At 57.3% G+C, this 14,815-nt stretch overlaps 2 protein-coding genes across 8 annotated transcripts in view; both read right to left on the bottom strand.

Annotated features, from left to right (window-relative positions):
- Positions 1-286: 286 nt before the first annotated feature.
- Positions 287-4,834, bottom strand: PAQR6 (progestin and adipoQ receptor family member 6). 3 transcript variants are annotated; one of them, XM_030842272.3, is made up of 8 exons: positions 3,521-3,823; positions 3,065-3,140; positions 2,491-2,618; positions 2,153-2,358; positions 1,901-2,027; positions 1,410-1,506; positions 1,053-1,203; positions 287-709 (listed from the first exon to the last, which is right to left on the bottom strand). In XM_030842272.3, exons 2-8 carry the CDS (start codon positions 3,113-3,115, stop codon positions 435-437), a joined length of 1,035 nt encoding a protein of 344 aa, XP_030698132.1. In that variant the 5' UTR covers positions 3,116-3,140; positions 3,521-3,823; the 3' UTR covers positions 287-434. The 3 variants fall into 3 exon arrangements, 2 of the variants coding, with proteins under 2 accessions (XP_030698132.1, XP_060154078.1); XM_060298095.2 differs by lacking the exons at positions 1,901-2,027; positions 3,065-3,140; positions 3,521-3,823 and adding an exon at positions 4,587-4,834; XR_009563703.2 differs by lacking the exons at positions 287-709; positions 1,901-2,027 and having other exon boundaries at positions 1,063-1,203; positions 3,521-4,526.
- Positions 4,835-4,983: 149 nt separating this feature from the next.
- Positions 4,984-14,815, bottom strand: part of SMG5 (SMG5 nonsense mediated mRNA decay factor) — a 30,258-nt gene continuing 20,426 nt past the window's right edge. For all 5 annotated transcript variants that reach the window (XM_030842266.3, XM_030842265.3, XM_060298063.2 and 2 more), the window contains 8 exons: positions 14,277-14,452; positions 13,118-13,276; positions 9,948-10,007; positions 9,387-9,546; positions 8,873-8,963; positions 7,953-8,027; positions 7,381-7,519; positions 4,984-7,199 (listed from right to left, as the gene is read on the bottom strand). In XM_030842266.3, the coding sequence (XP_030698126.1) occupies positions 7,116-7,199; positions 7,381-7,519; positions 7,953-8,027; positions 8,873-8,963; positions 9,387-9,546; positions 9,948-10,007; positions 13,118-13,276; positions 14,277-14,452 (944 nt within the window). In that variant the 3' untranslated portion in view covers positions 4,984-7,115. The remainder of the gene's footprint in view (positions 7,200-7,380; positions 7,520-7,952; positions 8,028-8,872; positions 8,964-9,386; positions 9,547-9,947; positions 10,008-13,117; positions 13,277-14,276; positions 14,453-14,815) is intronic.

Genomic DNA, 14,815 nt, shown 5'->3' with positions numbered 1-14,815 from the left:
CCTGGTTAATAAGCATTCAGGATGGGCCTGGGTTAGTCATGTTAGTTCTTGCCTGGGCTGAGCAGAAACTCCAGGAGCACCAGAGATGGGACCAGATGAAAGGGCCCAACACCTCCCCATCCCAGCCTTCAATGGCAGGTGGGGCAGCTCCAGCCTGGACACACGCACCTCCCCTCTCAGACCCTCAGCACTTCCCCCAGCCCCATCAAGAGCACCCTCCCTGACCCTCCTACTCTCTACCAGCCTCCCAGCCCCTCTCCTCTCCTCTGCCTTCTGATCTCCGCACTCTCTCCTCAGCCACTCCTCTTGGTTCCAGGCTCAGAAGTGCCCCTGTCTTATCAGGCCTGGGTCTGGGCTCCTCCCCAGCACGGGGCGGGGGCGGGGGGGGGCACCTGGCCTCTGCTTCCCTCCAGGGCAGGCTCAGAGCTGGGGCCTCACTGTAGTTTGGCCTTTGTATTCCTCTCCAGCGGGCCACCCTGCAACAGGGGGCACGTACTGGGAGCCTGAAATAGGGAAGCTGTGAAAGCAGCAATGATGAGCAGGTTCCCAGCCACTGCCAAGCCCAGTGTGGCCACTGTGCCCGCCAGGCCCAGCGGCGGTTCCTGCATGGCCAGCCAGGCTCGGCGAGATCCCATATCAGCCAGCACCGCCTCCAGCTGGAAGTGTGTGCCCAGCACTGCACAGATGTGGAATAGCTGGTGGCTGTGGCCTGTGGGGAGGATGGGCGTGTGAGGGCACATACCCCATCCCCAGGGCTGCCCCAACTCATCCTGTGACCCATGGTGAGCACCACATCCTCTGGGCCTGCTACTCCCCTAAAACTGGGAATAAGAAACCCAATTCCCAGAGTTATTGGCAAGAGTGAGTGAGCTGCTGTGCACAGAGCCCCTGGCCTACAGGCTGCTGGTTTTGTTGTTATCTGAGGACTGGGGCTGGGCCTGGGCCTGGACCCTGAGGGCCCTGCCAGGAATACTCTCCTTTACTCAGTTCACTCTGTGCTCTGGGGAGCTGTCTCCCCATCCCCTCCTGGGCCAGGCCAGGTCTGCTCTCACCGATGTAATCAAAGCGTCCTGGTGCCAGCCGCTCAGGCAGGTGGGAAGCAAACAGGAAGCCAGTGAGCAACGCGCAGAAGAGGTGGTAGCCGTGGCTGGTGCTCAGTGCCTCCTGCCCACAGCTGTGGCCCCTGCCCCAGCACAGTCCGAGCTGGCAAAGGAAAAGCAGGGTTGACGGGGAGGGGCTTTGGGGGTGGACATCATGTGTCTGGGATCTGGTGAGGATGAGGAGGGGGAGGGCACAGCTGGACTGGGTGCTGGGCTAGGAGGGTGGGCAGCAGGGCTGAGTCAGGGATCGAGGGGGCAGGGCTGGGAGTGGGCACTGTGAGGGTCAGGACAGGAAAGCAGGAGCCTTACCCGATAGAAGAGCGGGAGGTTGTCGAACAGAAAGGGATAGGTGAAGGCAGCCGTGCGGAGGATCTTACTGAGCGCAGGGCTTTCTAGCTCTGGGAACCTGGGAGGCGGGAGTGAAAGGCTGGTCACCATCCTTATGCTGGGGTGGGGGTCAGAGGAGGGCAGGGGACCTTTGGCCAAGATGGAATGTCAGTGTAGCTTAGTGGCTATGAAAGCCCTTAGGCCACATGACTCCTCTGTGAGTGACAACAGCTGTTAGACGGGGATAGACACCTGCCTCTTAGGTGGCTTGTGAGAGTTAGAGACAGCGCAGGGATGGTGCTGGTGCACAGGGTCTGGGCACAGTAAGTCCTCAATAAACGGTCCCATTGTTACCAATGTTGTTCAAGAGCAGTGAAACGCAGGCACACCCCAGTGGTCCTGGGTGTCCAGGTGTTTGTGGGTGCTCTGTCCTGTCCCTCCGCCTTCCCCTTCACCACTGGCCGAGAACCCACCGGGAGTAGCAGGAGAGGCCGGTGCACAGGAAAGAATTGAGTGCGGCGGCGGGCACAAATAGCTGGTGCAGGCGGCTGTGCAGCCAGGAGGCCGGCATGGAGTAGGCGGCATAGGGGAAGGCGCAGCCTGGCGGGGGGGAGGGGGGAGGGGAGCTGAGGCCCCGCCCCGGAGACCCCACGCCACACCCCCGCCCCGCCCCGGAACGCCCCCGCCCCCCTGCCCACCGCCCCAGCCTCCGCCGCGGGGCTCACCCAGGCTGTAGAGGCTGAGCGCGCCGTAGTCCAGGAAGTAGCAGATGTGACGCGCGCGGGGTGACATGGAGCTGAAGGTGTGCGCGCAGCACGACGCAAACGGGTAGAGGCAGGCGGGCAGCAGGAAGACGAGCAGCGGCCAGTGGTAGGGCTCCGACCGGAAGCCCTGGCCTCCCGCCAGCGCCAGGAGGCGCCACAGGAAGTACCTGCGGCAGGCACGTGCTCAGGCCACCGGACCCCCAGCGACTCCCAGTGCAGCCCGCGGGCCCGGACGGTCCCGGTCCGCCTGAGTACCCCCTTGAGCTCGAGGCCCAAGCCTGGGACAGAGCCTCCCTCACCAAGTGGGCAGGAAGTGAGTCCAGATGTTGACGGTCTCGTTGGTCATCTGGAAGGAGCTGAGGACACAGTCCAAGGCCGAGCTGGTGGGGCGGCGGTAGCCAGACATGATACCATCTTCCCAGAACACCTGGGGTTGTGGGGGGCAAGGGAGGAGAGGAGTCACTGTGTCCCACCCTTTCTCTCCAAGGGACTCCACTGTGTCCCACCCTTTCTCTGGAAGCAGGGTGGAAGGGAATGGGCTGGAGATCACAATGGCCCCAAAGTCAAACTAAATCCAACCCCATCTCACCACAGTTTCCAGTACCCAGAGAGCAGGTGAGAAACAGAAGAGGCAGAGTAAGGGGACAAGATAGGATGGACACAGGGTGCTCTGAGGAAGCCGACTCTGGATAAAAGAGTGTTCTGGGCTCTAGGGAGCAGGTCACAAGCCTGTTCCTTAGAGAGCAGAAGAGTCCCACACTGAAATGGCAGGGATAAGAGTTAGCCTAGAGCAGGGACTTCTGCACTTGCAAAAAGAGAAGAAACTTTGCCCCAGCCAGTCCCCTGAGAAGTAGGAGTTGGTGACTCCCTCACCCTGGGGACCTGGTGGACGCGAAGGAGTTGGGGCAGCTTGAGACTGAGCATGGTGGCCCGGCACCTCCACGTTGACCTAGAGACAAAGGGCGGGGGGGGGGGAAATTAGGTATCTGCCCCCATCCACAGGTCCCTTTTCGCCCAGGTCCAGGCTGAACCTGGTCACTGAGTCCCAGGGTAGGCTGTGTACCCGGGCATGCATGCGGGTGGTAGCTGGCCACCAAGCTGCTTCCTTCAGGCCAGGGGAGGCTGGCCCAGCTTCCCCAGTGGTCATAACCCCAACCCCTCCCCAGCCTAGCCTGGGGCTATTTAGTTCCCCCATTGAGAGGGGCTGGTCAGCCTCGACTCAGCAAGGAGTGGAGGGTCCTCCTCAGCCAGAAGGCTGCCTCAGTAACCCTGGACCCTGGAGCCAGGTCCCCAACCCCCAGTTTTTGTCTCAGAAGAACCCTGACTTACGGAGGCCAGCACAGAGAGCGCCTAAGCACACACCACCACCGCCATCGCCAGCACCAGAAAGCTCCTTGGCTCACAGTGCCTGGGCTGAGCACAGAAAACTTAGGGTGCTCAGGGAGAATTCTTGGAGAGGCCAGATGCCTACCGGTGGGACAAGGAATTAGGGGGATGCCTGGCTCTTCTCTGAAGACTACACGTGTGCCCCGGGGGGGGGCATTTGGGGTCCCTGCCCCACCTGAGCCCCGGCCCCTCAGCCTCAGACCTGTGTGCTGCCTCCGGGTGGCCGCAGCTTTGCTGCCCCGCCCGCCCGCCTCCCAGGCTGCCTCTCCCAGGCACATTCCTTGGCACAAGTGGATGGGCTGGGCCACCAGGGCGGGTGGAGCTGCCCCAGGAGGAGGGAGAACAGGACACTCCTCCCACCTCTCCAGGCCAAAACTTTCCAGCCCCGCCCCGTGCCTCTTCCTGTCATCGCTTTGCCTACTCTCTGTGTGCATGTTTGCTCCGCACACACTCTGGGCCCTCACACCGCCAGCCTGAACCCCAAGCCTCTGTTCCTGTCTTTCAACATTTTGGGGGCCCTCTGCCCTTGAGCTGGGTGCTGGGGACCCTGCTGGGCACAAGGCCGACCTGGTCCCTAGTCCCTGCACCCTGGCTGAGATTTGATAGATGACCCCGGGAATTCCCTGGCGGTCCAGTGGTTAGGACTCTGTGCTTTCACTGCCGAGGGTCTGGGTTTGATCCCGGGTCGGGGAGCTAAGATCCCACTACCACAAGCCTCGGGGCGCAGCCAAAAAACAAAAAGAAACTAAGATAGATGACCCCTCCCGGAAGTGGGATGGGGGTATTCTGACCTATCCTGAGTGCGGCCCAAGCTGCCTGGGGGAGGGGTGGACCAGGAAGATGCTGGCGTCTAGCTCCCCTCAGGGTCCCTTCCCTCAGCACTGGGGTTCAGAGGTCTCTGAAGTAGTTTGTGCTGGAGCCATGGAAATGGGGGAGGGGCCGGCCGGAGCAGGCGAGTGGCCTCTAGTTCCCCAGAACGGGCGTCTTGGCCCCAGGTGAGCTTCCTTACCCAGAGTTTGATGGGCGCTCCTAAGCCGGTGGGTCGGCAGGCCCCGGGCTCCACGGGTGGAGTCCCTGGCTCTTGCCAGCCGGGCCAATGGGAGGGAGAAGAGAGTGGCGGGCAGGCGGGCCAGGCCTGGGCGGGGAGTGGGAGACAAAGGGGAGCCAGAGAACAATCCCAGCCTTGTCCAGCCTCCAGAGCGCCGTGCGGGGTGGCCCAGCCCCATTAGCAGGCAGCTCACTCGGGCTCCAGCGCACAGCCAGCCCCTTCAGCTTGACCCCACCCCACTGAGAGCAGACTGGCCGGAAGAGGCCAGGGCCCTAGCCAGGATGCAGCCAGGGTGGTGCAGAGCGCCCCCCTCAGACCAGGCTGCCCCACGGCTCCAGGGTTCCAGGCTCTCCCAGGAGCTGAGAGTGGCTCTGCCTCAAGCTGGGCAGAGGAATCCAAACCCTGAATATGAATTCTCCAAAACCTCTTCTCACTGTGCTTCGCTGCCTCTCAGCGCCTGGTGCTGGGCAGAATCCAGAGCAAATGCATTTGGTAAATGTTGGTTCAACCTCGAGGGGTTCACCAAGCTTCTCCACTCCCCAGACACACTTGAGGTGTCAGTGCTTGCGGAGGGATGGGGTTGAATACTCAGAGGCTGGTTTCAAGGTTCACCCTCACCTCTCCACTGAGGAAGTTTCTCCCTGATTCAGAGGACCCAGCTGAAAACCGCAAACCACCCCCAGGGAGCAACGTAGCCTTCAAAATAGTTGACCCTTGAACATAGGTTTGAACTGCGTTTATATGCAGCTTTCTTTCACTAAATATGTACTCAGTACTACACGGTCCCCAGTGGGTTGAATCATGGATGTGGAACTGCAGATACAGAGGGCGGACTGTAAAATCAAGTGCAGATTTTTGCTTGCATAGGGGTCAGCGCCCTAAAACCACATATTCTTCAGGATCATCTGTATATTGTTTTCACCTATCACCCTTGTGAAGGCAGCAGCTCAGTTCAATGAACTTCACATCTATCAAAACCGTCTCTGGAGTTTGTGCTCCAGCTGCTGGTTACTTGCTTCAACTGGGCCACCTCAAAGAAACCTTTCCAAACTGCCATTTCAGTATGTAATCTCCAATGTCCCAATAAAACTGTACAGAAAGGCACCAGGAGACAAGGAGTGGGCTTCTGGGGGTCTTTATTAAGTGATGCTTTAGTCTCAGCCTCTGCCAGGGACTGGAAGTGGGGGTGATCCCACTCCCCCCAGGTTGTCCCAGACTTGCTGTCTTAGAGGAAGGAGGCAGGCAGCCAGTTCTCCTCCGAGAACAGTCTGGGAAGCTAGGCTAGTGCTCTGGGGTGGGGAACAGCAGAGCTGAGATCCCCGACCCTCAACCCCCAGCCCGAGCTGTATGTGCAGCCCGAGCGGGAGGGGCCGAGGCAATCCTGGCCAAAGCCTCCCACACTCAGCCCCACTCTTGCTGCTCCACTCACTGCCCTGAGCTATTCGTGATCTCCGCTCTCACATTCACCTCAACACTCCAGAAGCTAGCCCCATGCTCAGCTCCTCCAGGCCTTTAGTCCCGGGGAAGGACAAAAGTAGGGAAGCCCATCAGGGCAGAGGGTCCCTGGCCGGGCAGCTTCAAGAGCCTCTCCTTTCTGCTGTCCATCCGAACACAGGCCCCTCCCTAGGTAGTAAGGGGGGTTGTGGCCTCAAACTTCACCCCTCTCTCCTCTTACTGGCATCCCACTCTGTCCCAGCACAGCAGCCCAGAGCACAAAGCGCAGTGACCATGGGGCTGGCAGGCACAGAAGCCCTCATTGGCATATAGGCCAGACTGCCTGCAGCCGTCGTGGGCCTGCTCCCTGCCCTGGAAGCTAGACGAAGGGAGACAGAAAACAGAAGTGGGGCAATGGGTGTGCATCCCCTGCAGCAGGAGGAGGGGATCTAAGCCCCGCCCTGCTACTGGCGCAGGCAGCTCCAGGCCCCTCTTCCTTAAGAGTCCCCAAGGCTCCAGAGCTGCCCAGCCCCTGCAAAGGGAGATGAGAGGGGGATGGGTGGTCCTCAAGGAGAGGAAGGGTCTGCAGAGAACCACCCAGACACCTGGTGTTACCCAACTCTACCCCCAGGCCCAGAGGGCCCAAACTCCTGGCACCAACCACCCTGCGTCTTGGGTGAGGAAGAAGGGCCCCTTCTGCTGTCCCTTCCCCTCAAGAGGTCCAGGAACCACTCCAACGAAATGCAGACACCCGTGCCTGCCACCTGCCCCTGGGGAAAGCAGGGGGGCTGAGGCAGGAAGGCTGGCTAGGGGCCAACAGGCCTCTCCTGCTCCAAGCACTTTCCTTGCTTTCCTGACGTCGTCTTGGCAACAGGGGGACCCCGCCCTCCCAGCTGGCTCCTGGGCCCTCCCTGCAGCCTGTGTGCAGCTGGGCTTCCTTCCTGTGTGCGTGCGTGAGTCTGCGTGTGGTGGGGTGACTACAGGTGGTGGTCCTGGCTGCCAGGGAGGGCAGGAGAGATCTGGAGTCAGCCCCGCTGCAGGGCCTGGGGGTCGGTCTCAACCAATCTCCTTCCACTGCTTGTAGAAGTCCAGAACATTCTTGATGTCCACACTGGCATGTGCAGCGGCCTGCAAGGCTGCCTGTAGAATTGGGGGGAGGACAAATGGAGGAGGGTCTGACCTCCCAAACTCTGGGACAAGTCGTTGAGGGGCTGGGGAAGGGGTGATGGAAGAGGAAAAGGGCAGCTGTCTGGTCTGAGGGAGTCGACACCGGTACCTCCTCCCCATTCCACACTCTGCCAAACATCACCCCATGACCCACCTGCATAGGGCCTGAGAGCGTGCTGGGGTTGTCCAGTGGAAGGCCTGTGATGATGGTCACCATGCCACTCGGGTCCTCCTCACCTGCCCCCTGGGCCAGAGTCAGCTGTTTGCAGCTGTCCAGGATCTTATAGAGCGTCCTGGTGGGAGCAGGGGGAAGGCGGGCCAAGCCCCAGCATTAGCACAGCCTGAACACCAGATCTCCAGGGCACAGGGGAAGCTGGGGGTGAGGAGGGCACCAGGAGAGAGCGAGAGAAACCAGGCAGCCCAGAGGAGAGGGTCCTGGAAGCTGGCCCCAGAGGACATGCTACAGGGACTGGGCAAAGGTTCAATGAGTGAGGAAGCTGAGCCCAAGGATCTCAGGGCCACGGGGGCTCAGATGCTGGAGCAACTTCTCACTCCATCTAAGGTGAGACCTGCAGGAGGCCTCCGGCAGAATAAGCCTGGCCCCGCGCTGGTCCTGCTGCCTGTTACGGAATTCTCCGGCCTCGTCCCTCTGTCCTGGGGAGTGCCCACAGAGGAGCAAGGTAGGCAGCCTATCTGAGGTTCTAGGGGTGGGGGCTGAAATTTTACCAGGCATCTGCATCCTGCCTCTTCAGCTTATGCCGCTCAAAGCTCTTCCCCACCTCTTTCTGGCAGCGAATGTACCTGCAAAGGAGACGAGAGAGTGAAGGTTGGGGGCAGGGGAGAGGGAGGGCACCTCATACAAAGCAGGCCATTGTGGCGCAGGGGACCCAGTTTTATCGGGGGGGGCACGTCTCCCACATCACAGGTCTGTTTGGAGTCATTCTGAAGTGGCTTCCTAGCTGCTGAGCCCAGCTTGCTTTTCCTCCTGATAACATCAATTCTTTGGTTCCTCCCTGGGGAGGAGCTGGGAGGGGAGAAGCAGCAGGTGCTTTTCAAGTCAGTGCTTCTGGAGACAAGGTCCAAACAAGCAGGCTTTGTGCAGCTTTCTGACCAGGCAAGGGCAAATGCAGAGGAGGGGTGGGCCAGCCAGCAGAGAGCAGGGAGCTTTCTCCCTCTTCCCTACACCCAGTGTCTAGTCCTTTTCTGGCCCCAAAGGCCAGAAGGAAGGGCCTGTGCTGGGCTGAGCACCTATACACTGCCATCTGTCCCCTCAGCCCCATGGGAAGCCCCTGGGCAGCCCCGATGAAGGCACTCCCACCTTGGTCAACCTGATCACCTAAAGCAGGAGAACCTCCTGCAAAGGAGTCCATAGGTTGGAGGTGGGGGCTTGTTCCCCTCTCCCCGGTCACAGTGATCTCATGTTTGCCCCAGAGGTAGATGGACAGCAGGTCACTGTTCCCCAACAGGGCTCCTAGCTCCTCCAATCGCTGTCTATTTCAGCACCTAAGACCCTGACTTCTAATTATGTCTTCGGCTTCCCTCCCCAGGCAGTGAGCCAACTGTGACCAGGGGCCACGTGTCTTACACGAGGAACACACGCATTTGTTGTCTGTGCTCAGCAGAGGTCCAGCCAGGCCTGCACTCACCTGTTCCCTTTTTTAAACTCTGCCTCCAGGTATCGGATCCCATCCCGGGCCCCGGGGTGTTCCTTCTTCAGCAAATCCAGGCCATCGATCACTGGTGGGCAAGATGGGGGGTGGGGGAACGACAAAACAGATGAGCTCAGGCTGTCGTGACATGGGGCTCTGCAGAAGCATCTGCACTCACTCCAGGACACACTGCAGGAAAAGGGGCCGTAGCTCCTACAGGAATCCTGAAGTTCTTTCAAAGACTGACCTTCTGCCAACAATGTATGTTGGCAACTTACCAACTGCTTTCACTTAGATTTTCTCATCTGTTTCTCCCAACCATCTTGTGAGTCAGGGTTTAACAGGGATTGTCATGCCCACTTCGCAGATGAAATGACTGAAGTTCAGAGAGGCGGCAGGACTTGACCAAGGCCACTGTGTGTAAACTGGGCCCCAAGTAAGGGTCTCTCAATCCCAAAGACAGATTCTCTTTTAGCCACACTCTCTGCTCCCACCTCTCCAATATACTCACCTGTCCTTGGGATGATGACAATGAAGCGGCCACTGGTGGCCAGCTGGCGGATGACAGGGAGGTGGTGGCAAAGGGCTTGGGTGTCGGGGACGAGGTAGGGAGACATTGCTGACTGGGCCTTGGGCTGCTGCAGGCTCCCTTCCAGCTGAGAGACCTCGAGCTGTTGAGAGAAGGCAGAGTGGGTGGAGCTGCGTGCAGCCTGGGCAGGGGAAGAATGGTACTCAAGGTGGCTCTTATGGGGCTCCTCCTGCTGCCAATGGGAACAAGGGACCCCTTCGACGAATGGCCTCATAGGAAAAGTAGACAGAAACAAGTGGTAAAGGAAAGAGGAAGAGAAAGAGAAGGAAAAGAGACAGAAGTGAAGGCAGAAGGGACCACAAAAGCTCAGTGACAAGTCAGCAGCTGGAAGGCAGTCTAGGAGGCTGGGAGGGTAGCCAGGGCAAGGTAGAGAGCCACAGCGGGCAGAACAGGGGCTGAAGCTGGAGGGCTGAGGACGTGCCAGGGGGCTTCAGGCAATAACCAGATCAAGAGCAGAAGGAGCGCGGGGCCCCAACTTCTTACCTGAAGTCGTAGCTGGGCCATGTCTCTCATTAGCCTGTTCCGCCGAGCTTCCTCCTGTGCCTACAAGGGGAAAATACCAGGTGCTAAGCTTGGGACAAGAAGCTGGGGGAATGAATATTCCTTTCTCCAGTGATCAAGAAGACCAAAAGGGATTCCTGGGGTCTGAAATAGGTACGGCCTCATATAAAGTCAGCTCTCTATCACTCCTGATAAGTGAGGGGAAGGGAGGTGTGGGAGAAAAAATATCCCTCCTGTGTAATCTGAACACACTTCATTAGCAGCCCACAGAAGCTCACGCCTCCCAGGGAGAGAGGGAGGGGATGGCACCTGTCTGTGTCTCAGGGTTCCACCTCTGCTCCTCTCAATCTGTCCTCCCTCCCAGGGGATACCATCCATGCACCCCTTCACTTTCTATCATCATCCACTTGCCAACTTCTTCCAAAAGCTGCAGCTTCAGCCCAGACCTGACCACTCCTGAGTTCCAGACGTACATACCCAAATGCCTACTTGACAGCCCAACCTGTTTCTCAGAACATGCTTCTCATCCTCTAGTGTACCCCAGCTTGCTAAGTAAACCACCATCTGCCAAGCCAGAAAGCTTAGCTAGCTTTGACTTTTCCCTCTCTTTCAGCCCCAGAAGCTATCAGCCTCCCAGTCCTGTCAACTGTACCTCCTAAAAAATCATTCACATCCCTCTGCATCCCTCCATCTTCAACATGCAACCCCAGTCTAAGCCAGTACCTCCCACCTTGACTATTATAACCACCTTCTTTTTGGTCTCTGCCTCCAGCCCAACTCATTTTCTCTGCCTGCAACCAAGGCAATCTTTCAAAAACCATCTGCTGTCCACCATGGCCCTGACTAAAAGTCCTGTGATGGTTTTCCTTTGTCTTCTAGATGAAGTCCAAATTCCTTAGTACGGTCTAAAGATGGGGACTTATTCTGAAAGACATGGGGAGCCACTGAAGGCTCTTTGGCAAACTGGCATCATCAGAGTGATGCTTTAAAATATTAATCTGGAATGTATAATCTCATCCTCATCCTAAGAAGACACCAGACAAAGCCAAGTGAGGGGCATTCTACAAAACAACTGCACAATACTCCTTAGGACTGCCAAGATTATAAAAGACAAGGAAAGGGACTTCCCCGGTGACGTGGTGGTTAAGACTCTGGGCTCCCAATGCAGGGGGCATGGGTTCGATCCCTGGTCAGGGAACTAGATCCCACACGCATCCCACAACTAAGGAGCTCGCCTGACTCAACTAAGATTCAGTGCAACCAAATAAATAAATAAATATTAAAAAAAAAAAAAGGACATGGAAAGACTGAGGAGACATTAAAACAATCAAATGTAATGTGGGATTCTGGAAAAGAAAATAGACATTTACAGGAAAACTAGTGAAATCTGAATAAAGTCTGTAGTTAACAGGATTGTACCAATCCTAACTTCTTAGTTTTGATAATTATACTATGGTTATGAAGTGTCCACCTCTTACCCGCCTGTGGAGTGTCCCCTTCGAGAAACTCTGGTAGAGAAAGCAAAGAAGGGAGGCAGAAGACCAGACCCATCGGGAAAGAGGGGTCCCTAAACCAGGCAGACACTAGAGCCCAGAGAGTAGGAGCAGCGCCCCGCCTGGCTTGCAGAGAAGCTAAGCTCCCACAGCAGCTTAGAACAAGGACAAGAGCCTGGTCTTTCCAATTCCAGAGCCCTGGCTCTGCCACTGATACCTCCTCCTTTGTCATTCTGAGCCTCCTTGTCTATGAAATGAGGCTGCAAGCACCCACCTCACAGGGCTGTTACAGAGTTAAATGAGATGTCACATGCAAAGCAGCTTTGCACATGGAAAACTCTCGGTAAATGATGGGAGAAGGCAATATGACAAGGACCACGCTGCTGCTGCCAGGGGATAAACCCCTTGGGGTGGAAACGTGACTCAGGCAGAGCAGGAGGCAGTCCCAGCAGGCAGTGTGGCCTGAGTCCACCGTGGCCTGTGGTGTCTAGCACCACACCAGAGGGGCTTTCAAGTATTCCGTGCCCCCAGGAGGAGTCTTCGGGAGGTTTAGGCCAGAGGAAATGCCTGCAAACACTCTAACATTTTTTGAAGCTGTGTGACTTCCCCGTAATTATTTTTGTAACCCCCTGTGTTTCCCCCTATGCAACAGCAATGAAAGCCTTAACACAAAAGGTTAGTTTTTAACAAAACGTGCTTGCTTTTAAGGCAGCAAGGAGGGGGGTTTCTGGGGAGACTGTGCCCCTTCCCATCCGCAGGAAGGGGGTGCTCATAGGTCGGGGAGCCTGCGGCTGGGGAAAGGAAGAACATGGGGGAGGAGACTGGCTTGAGATGAAGAAGAACCCCTGGGCTTGCCAAGACACGTGGGCCGTGCTTCCCGTGCCAGACACCACCCCCCCAAATGTACTGGTGCCACTTAGCTTGGGGAGGACAACACGCCCAGGGTTGTGCAGGCCCCACTAAAGAACCCACAGTGTTGCTCACGAAGTATTAGCCTCACAAGAGAAAGGCCTGTCTTGTTTGCTGCTGTAACCCTCATGCCTAGGATACTGACGGGTCTGGCATAGAGCAGATTCTCAGTAAATATCTGTGGAATGAATGACTGACTGGAAAAGAGGTAACACAGGCCACCTCCTACTCTTTGAGGCTTCTGTGGGATGGAAGGGTTCCTGCATGGTGTCTGATGCCAGGATCCCTCCATTCCTCAGTCTTCATCCCTCGAAAAGGAAAGGGAAAGGAGCATTTTGCTGAGCACACGTACTCCACAGCACACACTCCATAATGCAAAGTGCAAAGTGCCTGCCATTCTCTATCATTGCACAGTCACAGCAACCCCATAAAGCTGATTCAACTATTCCTGTGTAACCGATGAGGAAACAGACTTAGCAAGGTTAAGTGACTTGCTCAATTCAGACTAGGAGCTGACAGAGATGGCCCTCAATCCCCAGTCAGTCTACATACAGGCCGGTGCCAGGCTGCCCCTGCTCAAAGCAACTCTCACTCCCTATCAGCCCTCAGTTCCCTCCCCAGGCTCAGTCTCCCCGGCCCCAATGACCAGGTTCTTCAGTCGAGGGCCACCAGTGTGTCTAAGCCTCTGACCCTGGGTTTCTCAGTGAGCCCATGGGAGCAGAGCAGACAGGGAGGGGAGGCCTGACTCACCATTCGGAACTGGGCCTGGGCCTGCTGCAGCAGGCTCTCCTGCTCAGACTGGGCGATGCTGACGAAGATGCCAACCTCTGGGTTGAACTGCAGGATGCTGCCTTGCAGGCGGGCAACGAAGTGGCCAAAGCTGCGGATGCAGCAGATGCGCACGACCGTCTGTGAGGAGACATAGGAGGCGGCCCGGCTGAGCAGGGCCCTCCAGGCCCGCTGGCCCCCGCTCCTCCCCTCCGCCGTCCCTGCCAGTCCAACCAACTCAGCAACACGGGCTCCCTCGTAAGGCCTGTGGTCTATGGGGTGGAAAAGAGGAGCGCCGAGGCCCAGGGCCTCTAGCTAACGGAAAAGGAGTGGGCAAGTAGGGCGAGGAGACTCCCAGAAGGACTAGAGAAGCAGGACTCAGGGCTGAGAAGAAAGAGACAAGGGCATGGGCTGGGAGTGATGAGACCTGGGTTCTTATGCCATCTTTCTCTGGGTCTCAGATCCTAACGTGTAAAATGAAAGGACAAACTAGATCACCATTTCCAACTTATGTTTTTGGCCAGCAAAACCCTTCTTTCCCCATCAAACAAAAATCTTATCTAGAATGCTAAAATATAAAACAGACTATCAAGCCAAGCTGGAGAAGGAGGAACCAACGAGGGGGTGGGGGTGGTGTGTGTGTGTGTTGGGGACGGGGGCTGGGACGCCTGTCCACTTGGCTTCCCTTTGCTGCCCCAAGACGGCCCATGTGGTGACACAGATTCAAGGGTGAAAATCACTGGACTAAATGGGTAGCACATGCCCTTCCAGCTCCAACTTTCTGTTTGCTGGTCAGCTTAGAGGAGGCTGGGCTCAGAAAAGAAAAGAGACCAACAGAGATTTCAAAGCCCTAATAATTTACTTGTTTGGTCCTCTCCAAAAAGCGGAGAAAGGGGAAGGAGGCTTGTTCTACAAAGGGAGACACTACCAACAGCAAACCTGTGGAAGGACATCCTGCCAAGGAGGAAAGGAAGTCCAAATGGTTCACCGAGTGAAAAAGGACTCACAGCTGCAGCCCCAGGGACATGCTCCCTGTCTGGATGGAAGGGGTGCCTGCCCGTCCCCTCCAGCCCTGAACCCCTGCTTTGCTACTGAGTCTGATGAACAACAGAGCTTGTGGCGTGAGAAATGATATCCCCACCTCCTCTGAGGTGCTGAGCAAGAGCCGATCCGTGTCGAAGTTAAAGCGTCTGTGGGCAGCCCGGAGGGGAGGCAGGTTGCGAAGTGCCATGTCCTCTGGGAGCAGCAAGCTAGACGGGAGGTCAGGCAGTTCACAACCTTCAAGAAGATCCTGGACCTCAGGACACAGGACCAGGCCTGGGGAGAAAGAGGACACATGAGGCCACCTGCTCTATGGGAGCCCCCAGTCAGAGGAACACAGTCCTTCCTCAGAGGCTGTGAGACAGGACATACTCCTCGGACACAAAGTGGGGAGAGGTGGCGGGGAGGAAAGGAGAGATGGGTACACAGGGCCATCAGGCAGAGCTTTAGGAGACCAGAGCTGGGAGGGTTAGAGGACCGCTCAGACTGGGATGGCCCCCTGACAGAGGGACAATTACACTAGGATGGATGTGAGAGGAGGAGCTCTGGAAGAAGGAATGGACTGCCCTTGGGTGAGTCCAGAGGTAGGAGAAGGCGATTTCTAGCTGGAAGGTGGCAGGAGGGGATGACCCAGACAGA

Source organism: Globicephala melas, chromosome 1, assembly GCF_963455315.2.
Source record: "Globicephala melas chromosome 1, mGloMel1.2, whole genome shotgun sequence".
NCBI classification, from domain to species: domain Eukaryota; kingdom Metazoa; phylum Chordata; class Mammalia; order Artiodactyla; family Delphinidae; genus Globicephala; species Globicephala melas.
The sequence above is the reverse complement of the archived record's forward strand: the minus strand, read 5'-3'. Positions and strand labels throughout refer to the sequence as shown.